The following is a 16,460-nucleotide window of genomic DNA, read 5'->3' as shown; positions in this document are numbered from 1 at the left end:
TGGAGCTCCTCGGCACGTCGGGGCATCTTCACTTTCATATCTACGTACGTTGAACCTCTTTCGCAACGTACGTGCCAATCGGGGGTGCGGAAAGGACGACCAACTAATCACGCGAAAAAATTCACCCAGATCTCCTGCGACCTCGGATGCCAAGCAGAGCTTCGAGTCGAGAGTATGTTTGAATGTTTCAGTGGCCACTCAAGTCAGCTTTATTTCACACGTGTAGGTGTGTAGGCTTTCCGGAAGTTAGATGTGTTTCGATAGCAGAGGTTCGCGGTTCGAATTCGGCAGGCTGCCCTGGTTATTACTGCACGCTCGAGGAGGTTGACCTCCCCCTTTGGGGTCAAGCTCCCGAGTGTGTACATCTCTGGGCTTGGTGCTGTGCAACCACCAGGGTGACCAATGTTGCCAGATTGGGCCAGATTGTAATCTGCCCCCGCCCGCCGCTGCCAACTGTTCGATTGCAACAGAAAAACAAAAACTCAACGTCGTGCTTTCTTCCAGGCCTCGATGCTCGCATTTGTGCGCGCGATGGTTCGGTCAGTCGGCCGGCCAGCCACTCTGTTTCCGTCGAGGAGAAGTCGGGATAGAAAGTACGATCTTGATTTGAAGCTTTCGTGACTGCAGGAATCTCCATACTCTTTGGTTCTTTCGGTAAAACCACGTAGGTAGACGTTTCGATCGTAACACAAGCAGCCGTCATCAGGTGAGACGAACACAGCGGGATAATTGCTGGCGCAGGACTATGAGCTGCTCCTACTTCAGCTGTTCCTCTGCTGTGTTTGTTTCACAAAATACAAATAAAAAAAAAAATCAGATTTAAGCGAATTTGATTAAATGAGTAGCTTTGTCGTCGTCATCAGTCATGATCAATCCACTGCTGGATGAAGGCCTTTGCTTGCGTTATTTTCTAATCACCCGGGTACCTGCGCCCGAGCCGATTTAATTGCTCCGCGTCAGAGGTCGCAAACGGGTTTTGATTCCTTACCCGTACCCGGCCGCACCAGGGTCGCAAACGGGTACCCGTACCCGTACCCGGCCGTATCGGGTACCCGATTGCGACCTCTGGGATGAAGCCATGTTGCAGGCGCGGGTGGGTTGATTCTAGGAACTTGAATTGTGAGAAGAGACAAGACGTTGGGAAATGAGTGACAAACAGTTACTCACCAGTGACTCACGGTCTACCCGTACCCGTACCCGGCCGCACCAGGGTCGCAAACGGGTACCCGTACCCGGCCGGGTATGGGTAGCTGGGTATCGGGTAGGGTACGGGTATCGGGTACCCGGTTGCGACCTCTGCTCCACGTCTGTGGTGGGGATCCTCTCAGATGGGTTTCGGTCCCCACCCCCCATCCTTTGTCTGACATTCCTTGACGAGTCTCGCCCATCGGCCAACTCGCCCTCTCTCTTAACGGCGCATGTCCTGGCCGAGCCCGCCTGCTTTTCTCAACTCTCAACGTGACGTCTCTGATTTGTGTCCGTTCTCAAATCCACGTGTTCCTCTTCCCCCCCCCGTCTCTCAATGTAAATCCAAGGTATGCAACCCTCCACGCGTCTGGGTGGCAGGGTGGCGCTGTGGTTTCCCTTCCATTTACAATCGACATCACTACGCACGCGTTCAGAGTGCTTGGCCGCTATACATTTCCACGTGATCATAAGCCACTTCGTTGAGCTATCATTTGTGCTTCCGAAAAAGAGCTGTATAGTTCAGTGGGCCTTACCTGGTAAGATAACAAAGGTATAGTGTAATACTTGTGCATCACACTAAGACAATTCTGGGTTCGATTCCTCACTCGGGTTCCTTTGTGTGTGGAGTCTGTATGTCCCCCCCGCCCATGGCTATAAACACACACGCACAATGCTCATTGGTTAGTGTCTAACTGTGTTGTTGGCCGACTGGTTTGCATCACGTGATGTTTCTAAGGTCTGTTGAGTTTCTCGTCTCCCATCTTCTTGTTGCATTTCCTTACGTGCAGTTTGCCGTTCTCTGTGTGCCGTGTGCCTGGTGTCCCCCTGTGTGTTCCCTCGCTGTGTGTTTCACCCCATTTCCACCTGACGATGAGCGCTTGTGTTGCGTTCGAAACGTCGTGATTTATTTTAATTTTATTTATTTAAAATTTATTTTATTTCTACACACGTGACTTGACCGAAAGAACCAATGAGTATTATTTCTGCAGTCACAAAAGCTTCAAACGCGCACAATGTCCATTGGTGGTGGCCAAACATCCCAGTGTAGCAGCAGGACGCTCATGAAAAAGATTCTTAGGACTCAGGCTTTCACGGGTAAATAATGAATGATATGAGTAGCACATTTTCCAAACGAGAAATGTTTATGTTTAATAGGCACGATAGGCTTTGTGTGCCGTGATTTTAATGGATTCATCTTCTTGGTTCTTTCGGTAAAGTCACGTAGAAGGGAAGTAATAAAATAATAAAAATAAAACATAATAAAACAATTCTCACGACGTTTCGGCCACAACGCAAGCAGCCGTCCTCAGGTGAAAACCAGGTCCGTCGAGGCGACAGAGTCTGAATGAAACAGCACACGGGCTTGGAGCTTATATATATGCTCCATATATATGCTCCAAGCCCGTGTGCTGTTTCATTCAGACTCTGTCGCCTCGACGGACCTGGTTTTCACCTGAGGACGGCTGCTTGCGTTGTGGCCGAAACGTCGTGAGAATTGTTTTATTATGTTTTATTTTTATTATTTTATTACTTCCCTTCTACGTGACTTTACCGAAAGAACCAAGAAGATGAATCCCTGCAGTCACGAAAGCTTTAAATCGAAAAAGATTAATGGATTGTTTTACAATATCCTTCCTGGTTACAGGCCATTGCTGGATGAAGGCCCCCCTATGTCGTGTCAGTCACGCGGGTCGCTTGACCATACTTCACCACCTTGGTCATTAGGGGTTGGTTAACAGGGGTGAGGCCCAGGACCGGTTCAGATATCACTTGCCACCGGGTTGATAGCATAGTGCGCTAACCGCTGCGCCACTGCTCCCTATACTCGTGGTATAACATTTGTGACTGCGTGAAATGTATCATCATTATTTATCCGTTATCAATCCACTGCTGGATGAAGGCCTACCCAATCCACCACCTCCTCTCACGGTCTTTCGATCCAACAATCCGCAGGGCACCTGCTTATCCAGGAGCTGATTTCATCGCTCCATCTCCTCGATGATGACGTAATTTCTCCGGCGCGCATTCCTTTTCTTGGCTGCCGCTCTGTTTTATTTTTATTCTTGGCCACCGTCCGTCCATCACCTTATCTCCCGACGTGTCCGGGAAAGAAAAAGAAATCGCTCGTGGCCTGCTTCGAGTTAAAACTCAATCGCCTGCGTTCAAAATTATACGCAGTTCAACGACATCGTAAAAGATGCATGCGCGTGCGTATATCCTGACAGCGGGTGACAGTATCGGTCATCAAACCTAACTTTTATTCAAATCCATGGCACTTTTTGCGATAAAATAATTCAAACAAATTAATATAAAACCCAGGTGAAAGCGTGGTGGGTTGTGACGTAAAACTTCACCGCCCGGTTTTCAAACCGTCCAATCGGTGGGCAGGTAAAGGCGCAGGCCTCCAATGGCTCACTCACACCACTGCTGCCTGAAGTGGCCTTTGCCTACTCTTCTCTGTTGACCGGACGTGATGGAAGATCTGGGCGCACCCACACTTGACCCCATTGCACGCGACCTGCCGACTGACCGACTGACCGTGGTGCTCCCCTTTATACCGACTGGGTGGACATAGGCGGTTGGTGGTGGACTATTTAAGAAACTTTCCGAATTCTTTGAACTGCCGTGCCGGAAGATTGAATGGAGCCAGCGAACTCTGGATCGTAAGCCCGGTGTGCGTAACCCATCGCACCGCTGGCAGCGATCCAACGCGCTAGCCATTAATCACACTACGACAGCTCCATTGAATCACAGTATCGAGTGGAGTGTTCCATATTCCCCATATGGCAGGTGGTTTATGTTATCTGACCCCCCACCGTGGGGCCAGTATGATAGTGGTACATTCCTGCGTTAACAAAAGCCATGGGCTTGGAACATTTCTATTTTAAATCCAGAGCAGTTCATAGCTTTGTGTGTGCGTGTACCCGTAATGTGATCGTGCCATGTCAAGTGAATGGTTATTAGAGTTAAGCGCAGCGTTAATTTATTTAGCATGTTCGTGTCCAGCGTAACGGACGTGTCTCAACTAATTAGTTATCGCCGCCACTTATCCGCGGTGTAAATTCTGTCGCCAACAATGGCTCTTAGTTGGAGGTTGTGGGTTCGTGTGTAGTTACGAGTGTCAGGCTACACTCTTCTGTTAGTTAATTTGTAACGTTTAAGAACCGCACCCAGGCTGTTGCGACTTTCGCGATATTAAAAGTGAACTCCCAGTTGCTGCCATGGCTGTCTTTCTATTTGGCCTTGTCTCCTCTCCCCCTCTCTTGCGTTGCCTCGTCTGTCTCTATATTCCTGGCTTCCTCGCTCTCACCAGACTCTGTCCCTCTCTCTCACTCTTGTCTCCCTGTTTGTTTCTCTCTCTCCCAGTCTCTCTTTTTAAATCCTTTATATTAAGTTCGCTTGCTTGCTTGCTTGCGTGCTTGCGTGCTTGCTTGCTTGCTTACGACCGTGCAAATCTTTCGGTCGTTTTTAACCCACTTCCCGTGATCCAATCGAGCTGACATTTTGCACACAGACTCGTTGTGCGAGACAATTAATGTTCGTGAAAATTTTTTTCCAAAATTTTACACTGTTTAGGGAAAACAAATTAAATATTTAATTACCAATTGCTTAATACTGGCAGACAATCATCTGACCCATAGGTGGCGGCCATCTCAAGCCAGAGGACGAGAGGACTCTAGCCGCCACGCATATAAAGGATTTATAGTGAAAAACTTTGTTTTTACGGGTTATACTTATTCTCTGTCTTACCAGACATCTTGTGTAAGAGAAGGGAATTGCCCACACTTTACCCTCACTGCACACCACCTTGTTGAACCCATTTACGCTGCTGTGCGGACCGAGGGCGGTTGGGAGAGATTTTAAGAAACTCGCACCATCGTTGTTGTTTCGGCCGCCGCGCCGGGAGATGGAGTCGAGCCGTCGACCTCTGGTGCGCAAGTCCAGAGTGCCGCACCGTTTACACTGTAAAGCAGCACCTCTCCACCCACCGCTGTGAAAGCAACACAACTCATTCGGGGTTTACGACGCCAGTAGCAGGCTATTGCAGAAACAAAAGCGATGACTCCGTTTTGTAATGCAGGAAATTGCCGTCTTTTTTTACGGCTAAACGCAGGGCCATTTGGATTCCAATCGGTTGAGTTATTTCTACTTTATTCTGAACTGAAACTTGAGAGAGTGGAACATTCACGTGACCTGGTGACTCGGAGGTCGGCGCCCTGAGCCTAACACTGCCGAGCGGCAAGGGTTGGAATCCAGGCTGCGATGAAACTTAGGTTCTTAAGTTCTATATTTGAAGCTTTCGTGACTGCAAGGATTCATACTCTTTGGTTTTTTCGGTGAAGTTAAGACGGAAGCTTGTGTTGCCTCCGAAACGTCGTGATTTAATTGAGTTGTTTTCTTTAATTTTATTTTATTTTTTAACTACGTGACTTAACCGAAACACCAAAGAGTATAGGTTCTCAAGTGCCGATGGTCCCCTCGGCCCAGTCGCTCACGACGGAACTTAATTTGCCAACACTCCAGCTCTTGCGAGTTCAAAGTTATCGGTTTGACTGTCACGTGATGAACATCACGCTCAGTGGCGGCAGGGCGAGTGGGAAAGTGCCGCTCGCTGCCGTGTGGTGGACCGGCAGCTCTTGCGAGTTTAAAGTTATCGGTTTGACTGTCACGTGACCGTGTGGACCGGCAGGTCTCTTGAAGAAGGGATCTCGGACGTGGTTCTGCCACATCCACTTCCACGAGGCTGTTCTCCAACGCGACGTAACGGGTCGTCGCGCTGTCGTGCGAGACATCCGGACGGATCATTCGTATCGTGACGTGACGCCGAGAACAGCAATGGGGATAGAGTCGGGGAAAGAAATTACAAAGAGGAGCAGAACAATTCGCCACCTCCAGCAAATCGATTCGGGGCTCGGGATTCGATTCACAAATCACTCCCTCGTTCTTTCACACGGCAGTGAACGGTAGCGCCTCCTGTGTCTTGGGGTGGGGGGGGGCGCAGGGCGACGTTAATCTGTTCCAAATCAGACAAACTATGATTTTTACATGATTCTTCTATGCATGTACCGTGGGCTTCAGAAGTCGTTAAATAGCGGCGTGTAAAAACACGCGTCGCGTGCAACCTTTCACGCGTGCGATCCGGAGCCTGCTTTGTCAGGTAAAGGTGCAGCCCTGCAATTGCTTGCTCCCACGACTGCTCACATAAGCGCCTCCTCCGCCAGTGGCCGCTCTTGAGAGACCGCATCGAGAGGGCACTTGGCCTACTCGTCCGCGCCAGCTGGATGTCTTGGCAGAGGTGGGAGTTCCCACTCTCTACCCCCACCGAGTGCGATCGACTGACCGTGGTGGAACCCAATTATACTGCCGAGTGGACGGAGGCTCTTGGGGAGGATTTAAGATAAACTATTATAAAACTTTTTATTTTACCAGGCAAGGCCCCACTGAGCTACATATATTTTTTTAACAAGCGACTTGGCCACAAATGAAAGCTCAATGAAGTGGTTTATCTCGTGGACCTTTATAGCAGCCAAATACCCTTGAGTCTAAACACATGTTTCTAAACGTGGAAGAAAAAAAAAACAGAAGACCCGGAGAAAGATCCACGCCACCACGGGGAGGGAAAGAGAGAGAGAGAGCGAACACACAAACTCCAAATATACAGCTCGCGTCAGGCTCGGGATGGAACCCACGACCACCTGTATACCAGGCGGGGTAGTTAACATCTCTCCTGGCCACCGTAATGATGAGAGAGAGCGCACACACAAACTCCGAATATACAGCAGGCATCAGGCTCGGGGTCGGGATGGAACCCACGACCACCTGTATACCAGGCGGGGTAGTTAACATCTCCTAGCCACCGTAATGATGAGAGAGAGAGAGAGCGCTCACACAAACTCCAAATATACAGCAGGCATCAGGCTCGGGGTCGGGATGGAACCCACGACCACCTGTATACCAGGCGGGGTAGTTAACATCTCTCCTGGCCACCGTAATGATGAGAGAGAGCGCACACACAAACTCCGAATATACAGCAGGCATCAGGCTCGGGGTCGGGATGGAACCCATGACCACCTGTATACCAGGCGGGGTAGTTAACATCTCTCCTAGCCACCGTAATGATGAGAGACAGCGAACACACAAACTCCAAATATACAGCAGGCGTCAGGCTCGGGGTCGGGATGGAACCCACGACCACCTGTATACCAGGCGGGGTAGTTAACATCTCCTAGCCACCGTAATGATGAGAGAGAGAGAGAGCGCTCACACAAACTCCAAATATACAGCAGGCGTCAGGCTCGGGGTCGGGATGGAACCCACGACCACCTGTATACCAGGCGGGGTAGTCAACATCTCTCCTAGCCACCGTGCTGCAATGTTTCAGCTGCCCCTGCGGGAGATAGAATCGAACTGGTGACTGCGAGACTGCCAGTCTCGTGCGATAAACATTACACTCCGGCACTTTCCGCCTTCATATAAATATTTATATGTAAATATTTCTATATTTTTTAGCCGCAACGTTCTCAGTGGTTATCGCGTTGGCTTCCGGCATCCATTATTTAGCCATTCCTCCTGCAAGCTTCCTTCCTCAACGTTTAAACGGCTGTGGTCTCCGATGGTTTAGGGAACTGATTGTCAGTGCCTGCTGTTAGAGACGCGGGGAGCCCCGTTTAGCCCCCCCCCTCTCTCCTCCTGCCATTCTTGGTTCAAGGCCAGAGCTTTCGTCAAGTTAGATGCAATCTCAGAGGCTGGTAACCAATGACTGCACTCAATAACACAGTAATAATACTTTTAAAAATGACGTGTGTGTGAGTGTGAGTTAGTGTGAGTCAGTGTGAGTTAGTGTGTGAGTGTAAGTGAGTGTATGTGAGTAAGTGTGAGTTAGTGTGTGAGTGAGTGTGAGTGTTTGTGAGTTAGGGTGTGTGAGTGAGTTAGTGTGTGAGGTCTGAGTGTGTTTGAGTGTGAGAGTGTTTTGGTCAGTGTGAGTTAGTGTGAATTAGTGTGTGTGAATGAGAGTGAGTTTGAGTGAATTAATGTGTGTGTGAATGAGTGAGAGTGAGTGAGTGTGAGTGAATTAGTGTGTGTGTGTGAATGAGAGAGTGTGAGTGAATTAGTGTGTGTGAATTAATGGGGGAGCGGTAGTGTAGCGGTTTGCGCGCTGCACGATGCACCCGGTGACCCGGGTTCGATTCCCGCTCACAGCCACCACCGGTGACGATTATCTGAACCGGTCCTGGGCCTCCCCTAGGTCGACTCAGCCTCAAGTGAGTCCCTGGTGCGGTGTGTAAACATCGCCACTGGGGAGACAAAGGCGGTCGGGCGTAGTGCTGGCCCACCCACCCCCTCGTGTACCTTGCCGGCCTTCATAGGTGCTCACTAACAGCACTTGCCCCTACAGTCTGTTAAGGCTATATGGGGGATCTTTGTCTTTGTGAGTGAGAGTGAGTGAGTGAGTGTGCGTTAGTGTGCATTGATAATCCAGCATGCTCCGGACTCAGGCGGGCTTAGTGTGGCACGGTGTTGAGACTCGTCGTGCATCGCAGCTCGAAGGGCATGGGTTCGATTCCTGACTCAGGCACCTTCATGCGTGGAGTTTGTATGTTCTCCCTCTCTACCTAATGGGTTTCTCCAAAATTGGTATTTAAAAAAAAGAAAATCTCGGTTCAGAAAAAATCAACCTTAATTAATAATTATTTAATAAAATAACTGGGACTGTACGTGGCAACATTGCCCCCTACTGGCAGACACGTGATGCCAGCCATTGTGCAGGATGCTCCATCTCAAGGGACGCACGGAGGTTTCAATAGACACGTGGCGGTACAGCAAGTGGGTTGCGGAACCCCTTCTGGTGCAGACCTCGGAGCAGAGGTCGCAACCGGGTACCCGATACCCGTACCCTACCCGGTACCCGGCTACCCGTACCCGGCAAGGTACGGGTACGGGTAGCCGTTTGCGACCCTGGTGCGGCCGGGTACGGGTACGCGTAGGCCGTGAGTCACTGGTGAGTAACCGTCAGTCACTCATTTTGGGTAGGGTACGGGTAGGGAACGGGTACCCGTACCCTACCCGATACCCGGCTACCCGTACCTGGTGCGGGCGGGTATGGGTAAGGAATCAAAACCCGTTTGCGACCTCTGCCTTGGAGTGTTCTGTTCACTCCACGGCGAGTCGGACTCGTAGGGGAGTGGCGGACGCCTGGTTTGGCCGGAGCTGCAGGGCAGAGTTTGGCTCTCGGCTTGTGAAAACCTCGATAACACAACAACAACAACAACCGTGTGTTACTGTAAATGTGTTGGTGTGTGTGTGTAGTGTGTGCGTTACCGTACAGAAATGCACATTAAAAAGTCGTCGGAGTATGCGATGCACTGAACTATAAAACGGCTTACTGCTGAATGATTCTTACCCACGTTGACAAGTGTCTTGGAAACAGTCTCTCACACCACCCCTCCCCTCCATCCCCCACCACCCCTCCCCTCCATCCCCCACCACCCCTCCCCTTCATCCCCCACCACCCCTCCCCTACATCCCCCACCACCCCTCCCCTTCACCCCCCACCACCCCTCCCCTCCATCCCCCACCACCCCTCCCCTCCATCCCCCACCACCCCTCCCCTCCATCCCCCACCACCCCTCCCCTCCATCCCCCACCACCCCTCCCCTCCATCCCCCACCACCCCTCCCCTCCATCCCCCACCACCCCTCCCCTTCACCCCCACCACCCCTCCCCTTCATCCCCCACCACCCCTCCCCTCCATCCCCCACCACCCCTCCCCTTCATCCCCCACCACCCCTCCCCTCCATCCCCCACCACCCCTCCCCTCCATCCCCCACCACCCCTCCCCTCCATCCCCCACTACCCCTCCCCTCCATCCCCCACCTACCCCTCCCCTCCATCCCCACCACCCTCCCCTCCATCCCCACCACCCCTCCCCAATGAGGTCGTGAGGCATATGTGACGACACTTGACCGCGCTGGTCAGCGCGGCTTGCTGACGGCTGCCTTGAGACGCCAGGCTGTGTATGTGCGAGGCGGACGCCCTGTGATGGGACGTCACTCGACGCTGAAAAATTCCGTTCCGCGTCCGTAAGGAGCTTTGGGGGGATGGAAGATGTGAAACATTCCCAGCCAGGTGCCAAAATTGCAACAACAACAACAACAACTTTAATTTAACACGAAGCCTTGCGATATTGTGATTCAGGATCGATTTTTCTGTCACATCGCCTCAGAAAAATGCGTGTTGTACACAATTCTGGCGACCGCCTGATGGTGCCCGGTTGGTTGTAACTGCGAGCGAGATGTTGCGACACTGCTCGCCAACATTACCAGCGGGGTGCTGAAGCGGCAATAAATTTGGCACGTTTGTGTCACGTGACAACTTGATTGATTTCCCGTGTCGGGCGGAGGAGGGTTTACAACATATTTTACTGTGACGATCTGACCCAACGAACAATAATGAATGAGCGACTTAAACGTGTGATCTTGGTCGTGGTCAGAAATCGAACTCTGCTCGCTTGGTTCACAGCGCCGCAGCGTGCAGGAGATGTTGTCCGTCGCCTCGATTGTGTTCTGTCATTCTTCCTTTTCTGCTCGCGTACTCACTCGGCGATCTTCTTGTATCACCCTCTTGTATGTGCGTATGTTGAACTTTCGCGCCGTACGTAAGCCCAACCGTACTAATCGGAGGTGCGGAGAAAGGACAGCGTATTAAACACAAAAAGCAGGTTTAAATAAACGAGATGATGATTTATAAGTGCTTCCTAATATCGGATGAGCGTTCGAGACGACCGCAGAAACACAACTGAAAGCGCCACGCGATGCGGTGGCCGTCGTTGTTCGATGGCTCGCCAAAAGCCGCCGCCGCTGCTGCGAGGCTGACCGGAGTTCGCGAGATGATCTATGCTCCTTGACGATATCCGCAAGTTCAGTTGTGGCAAGCACTTTGTGTGTAATGAGTGCGAACTTGTAACGTATTCCCTCCGCAACCGGAAGCCAATACAGCTCTGCGAGCACTGGACGTCAGACGTCGCAACCGGGTACCCGATACCCGTACCCGGCTACCCGTACCCGGCTACCCGTACCCGGCCGGGTACGGGTACCCGTTTGCGACCCTGGTGCGGCCGGGTACGGGTAAGGAATCAAAACCCGTTTGCGACCTCTGCTGGATGGATATCAGCCTGTGTTCTCTACCCGCGCGTATACCCTTGTGTGTACCCTTGTGTGTACCCTTGTGTGTACCCGCGCGTGTACCCACGTGTGTACCCTTGTGTGTATCCGCGTGTGTATCCTCGCGTGTATCCGCGTGTGTGCCCACAGCGCTCATCAAGTACGTGCAGCCCGTGTTCGTGTCCCGCGACGACCCCAACTCTCGGCGGAACACCGTGGAGGAGATCAAGAGACGAGCGGCCACCAAAGGGAAATGGCCTCCGGTGAGTCGAGTTCAAGCCCCCCCCCCCACCACCACCCACCACGACCTCCAAAATCTAAAAGAAAAGGAAGAAAAACCACGCACGCACGTGGATTCTGTAACGCTTTCCCGCGTTCAAGTGTTGAATCGGCAGCGCGGACGCCGATGGAGAGAAGCTGAAAGCGCGTTCGCGTGCTCGGGGCCGGCGCTTACGGACGCGGTGGTTTGCGCCGCCACATTTTGCGCAACCGTTTCATCGACGCGTGTGTGGCGGTTTTTACGTTCCGGTAATGTGGATTATTTTGTAGTGCTGCCATTTCGGGAGGGAAGGGAATGAGTTTTTTGTCACCAGGGGTGGGTGGGTGGGTGGATGAGTGGGTGGGTAGATGGTTGGGTGGGTGGATGGGTGGTGGGTGGGGGGCTGTGCGGTTCGTGGAAATTTTAGCATTGGCTGAGAAACTTCTCCCTACACTGACGACATCCGCCATATGAAGAAGCCGACGTCCGAATGGTCCAAGACAACTAGTTTCCGGACTCATCTTCTTGATTCTTTCAGTAAAGTCACGTTAGAAGGGAAATAATAAAATAATAAAAATGAAACAATAAAATACAATTATCACGACGTTTTGGCCACAACGCAAGCAGCCATCCTCAGGTGAAGAACAGGTCTGTCGGAAAGACAGCGTCTGAATGACCACCACTTGGTGGATGGGTGGGTGAGTGGGTGGATAGATGGACCACTTGGTGGTCATTCAGACGCTGTCTTCCCGACAGACCTGTTCTTCACCTGAGGACGGCTGCTTGCGTTGTGGCCGAAACGTCGTGAGAATTGTATTTTATTGTTTTATTTTTATTATTTTATTATTTCCCTTCTACGTGACTTTACCGAAAGAACCAAGAAGATGAATCCCTGCAGTCACGAAAGCTTTAAATCGAAATTTAATGATGGGATTGACATCGATTCCAATTTTTAGTTTTTATCTATGACCATACTTTTATGAATTCATACAATTAGCTTAGGGATTGCAGACAAGCTACAAGTTTGCCAAAGATCTATGCAATTTTTTATTATTATTTTGCTTGTTAATCCAGGAAAGCCTCACTGAATCAGATAAGTAAGTTATACGAGTCCAGTCCATCACGAATGCGCAACACTGATCACGCGTTGAAGTCGGCTCTCTGGAACAACAACAACAACACTGTTTAGAGTCTGTTGCGGAACTGGCTCAGACTCAGGGATGGATCCCGAACGGGGATGCCGGCAGCGTGCTCCAGCATCTTTGGGCCCGGATAATCTAAGTTGTCTTGTGGTTGTTGTTGTTGTTTGACTTGCATACCACTGGGATTTTTGCACTCAGCGTTAGTGTACAGTGTTTTTTTCTGCAATATTTTGCTGTCTTTTCTTGGATTTTCTGTTTGCACTTAGTCACATATTCACTTAAAGATGTTTTCTTGTTCATGTTTTTGTTCTTTGTTGCGGTTGCACCCGATTCAAGAGCCGAATGGCTCACAGGGCTATACCTAATAAATGAACTTGAACTTGAACTGCCCGAAAACTGCGCCGAGCCGTTTTGCGCACGAGGTTTGTTTACACGCGGAGGGGGATACAGCGGCAGGAGCGTCACAAGCCGCCCGTCGCAGTCGGAGTCGACTTGGGTGTGTTGAAGCTGGCACGCACCGATTGGCGAGATAGGATGGAGCGGATTGATGGAGATTCTTGAAGAGGAGTAGGCATAGTTTATACGTGATCCTGTGTTTAATAGGTAGCCAGTGCAGCTCATCACGTATCAAACTCGTGATATGATCATATTTCTGTTTCCTATCAGACGAGCTGCAGCATTTAACTTTTTGAGGAGGGTCTTGCCAAACTTTCGCGCTAGGCGGCAGCGATTGCCCTTCATATTCCAATTGAGTAATTTTCGCTGGACATTTTTTGCCATGTTATTTTTTTTTTCATTCGTCAAAATTGAGAATGGAGGAATCCAATGAGGTACGAATCTTCGGTAGCGATGGGTCAGCGAGTTACGACAACAAACAAAGAATGCACAAAAACAGTGCATAGATTCCTGCCGGGAAAGCCACACCCGGGCACGCCCCCACGACTGTGAACGCGCCGCCTTCACCGTGTTCGTCTCATCGGACGCAGCCGCTACACGCGATGGCATAAGCCGCTGTTAAACATACGCTCGGAAGTAGTGTACCGCTGCCAACTCGGCCTTATGTGGTCCCGGAAAAATGTCAGCGGAATTGCCTACGCGTGTTAAAAAAAAAAAGAATTTCCGTTTGACCCAGGTCATTAAATAATGTTTGGAAGCCGATAAGCCCTTTGGAATTTTTTTGTTGGTCCTTTTTATGCGACAGCGCAAAGCCCTTCTCCTCAATACCCTTCCCCTCACTCCTCATCATCCTCTGATGGACAACACAGGGAGAGCTTAGTGGTTACCTGCCTTCCCACCTGCAGCGGCGTGAGCAGGCAATAACTCGGCGGCCTTAAATAGGAAGCGTACAATGGGCGACGTTTCGGGCAACGGCCCTCCTTCACAGCACGCACACAGAGAGAGAGGCCAGAGAGGCCAGAGATGTAGAATCAGAACATTTATTGTGATAAGAAGCTCTTTCAAGGGAGTCTCAACCGGCAGACGACATCAAAGCAATCCACGATTACAGATTGAAAAATAAAAACCCCACCAAACTTGACAATAGCAATTACGTTGCAAAAAATGACACGCTTTAACTTTGAGTGATGTTAACGGAGTCGGTTTAAGCGAGGACAGACATGGCAGAATGAAGTTGCCGAGAGAAGGTAAACTTAGTTGGGAATCCATGAAATACATTCGATCCAAATTGTTTGCAGAATCTGGGAACTATTAAAGAGACAATCCAGACGCGCATCGCAGAGTTTTAGGATCGTCTAATTGTAAAAAAAAACAGGTTGGACAAAGAAAGAGAAGATCTTGCGCACAATAACCCTGTAAGAGAGCGGATCGCCCCTGTGCATTTCGGTGCAGAGTAAAGCTGTTGCGGATAAAAATAAATAAATGGGAAATTAATAACCCTTGTTGTTCGAAACTTGTTCTGTCCTCTCTCGCCGCAGATCATGATCTTCCCAGAGGGAACGTGCACCAACAGGACCTGCCTGATCAAGTTCAAACCAGGTGAGGGGTGGCGACGATTCGCGCGCTTGCCGCCACGAGTCGAACGGCAGCTGAACATCGCGTGCCAAACGATTTATAATGATAAAATAGTGAGCGCTCGTCTAAGGCGGTCAATGCATGTCAACACGCTGCTGGAAAGTGTTGATGGGGGCGGGGGGGTTACCAGTCTGATCACACTCGTCACCACACGCCCATTCTTGCCAGAGCTGACAAATCGTCTCGTTTGCTGACACGAGACAGGACTGTTGCATCCATCGCGGGATCGTGAGAGGTGGTGTCAGTGGCTTTAGGGGGGGGGGCCTTTGGTGGTAGCCTTCATCTAGCAGTGGATTGACCATGGCTGCTGATGATGAGGATATCTGATTGATTGTCTTCTTATCATTGCAATTGCCAGCGCTCTTACTTATTTATTCACAGTACTTGTTTGATCCTTTGATGCGTTCATTCATTCATGTTTTTGTTTACTCTGGTGCAGGCGCTTTCATTCCTGGTGTGCCCATCCAGCCGGTGGTGTTGCGATATGGAAACAAAATGGTGAGCACCGGGATCTCCGGACGCGCTGGCAAGGGGCAGCCTCTGTAGCGAGGGGCATGTTGTTTCCATGGGTATCGCGTGATATGAAACACAATACGTTTGTGCAGTGTCTGTTTTGTGTGTGTGTGCGTGTTTTATAGGACACAATACTCATCCGTTTATCAACCCCGCGCCTATAAAGTTTACACACTTCGAGTACAGCATGTCCCCCCGGAAGGTCTCGTCCACAATTGAAGGATTTTCGTTCGACACCGCCAATGCATAATAGGTGCTATAGGTTATTGGTCCCGTCTCGTGGGCAGCAGAGGGCTACGTGGCACAATCCCGTCGCAGCGCACTGCACTTCTGTGCTCACCAACTTTACTGACCAGCAGCAACCAGCGTGGTGAAGTATGGTGACATAATCCCGCATCCACGACCGACACGATGTTGAGAGAGGCAGTTGTCCAGCAGTGTCCGTCTGGAACGCGCTTCCTTCCGATATTAGGAAGCCGCTGGAGCTTTGCACTTTTAAATCATCTCGATTGAGAACTCATTTCTTTAGAACTGCTTTTTGTGTTTAGTTTTTCCTTCCCCTCGTACCTCCAATTAGCCCGGTTTGGCTACACACGGTGCAAAACAATTTCAACATGCGTCCGCACGCGAGAGTACACGCGAGGATCACCGAGTGAGCGCGCGAGCAGAGAGGGAAGCATGATAACACAACATCTCTCAACACATAATATAGGTTTTTGGGTCAGATCGCGTTATTTATAAATGTGTCGTTATAAATAACGCGATCTGACCCAAAAACCTATATTATGAATAATATTAGTCGCGAAAGCCTACGTGTTAAATTGATCTCTCAACACGCACACGTTTACACGCATCCCGACCAGCAGTGGATCTCCCACTGGGCCCTTCGTTCGTCTTGGAGCACAGCGCCGATCGAGGGTTTCGCGTCCTCCTCGAAGCAGATCCTCAATCAGTGGGTGGCACTGCCAAAGAGAGAGGAGCGAGCGAGAGAGAGGCGGGGAAAGTGCCGGTGATTGTGGTCACTCTGGCGCCGCCACGGGTCCGCGACACGCGATACCACCACCGGCTGTGTGTACGCGCCCTGGTAGAGGGGGGGGGGGGGTGCGGTGAGGTATTTATAACCGATAATATTAATGGTGATGGATACGATGAGCAACTGAGAGGAGT

At 50.6% G+C, this 16,460-nt stretch overlaps 1 protein-coding gene across 1 annotated transcript in view; it reads left to right on the top strand.

Annotated features, from left to right (window-relative positions):
* LOC133354791 (lysophosphatidylcholine acyltransferase 1-like) overlaps positions 1 to 16,460 on the top strand; it is a 72,413-nt gene that overhangs the window by 32,869 nt on the left and 23,084 nt on the right. Inside the window, exons 4-6 of the mRNA XM_061571910.1 lie at positions 11,499 to 11,611; positions 14,684 to 14,744; positions 15,220 to 15,278. Of these exons, the coding sequence (XP_061427894.1) occupies positions 11,499 to 11,611; positions 14,684 to 14,744; positions 15,220 to 15,278 (233 nt within the window). The remainder of the gene's footprint in view (positions 1 to 11,498; positions 11,612 to 14,683; positions 14,745 to 15,219; positions 15,279 to 16,460) is intronic.

The sequence above is a fragment of the Lethenteron reissneri genome, chromosome 49 (assembly GCF_015708825.2).
Source record: "Lethenteron reissneri isolate LAM-NWPU_2019-01 chromosome 49, ASM1570882v1, whole genome shotgun sequence".
NCBI classification, from domain to species: Eukaryota; Metazoa; Chordata; class Hyperoartia; order Petromyzontiformes; family Petromyzontidae; genus Lethenteron; species Lethenteron reissneri.
Note: the sequence above shows the minus strand (reverse complement) of the source record. Positions and strands in the feature narration are given on the sequence as shown.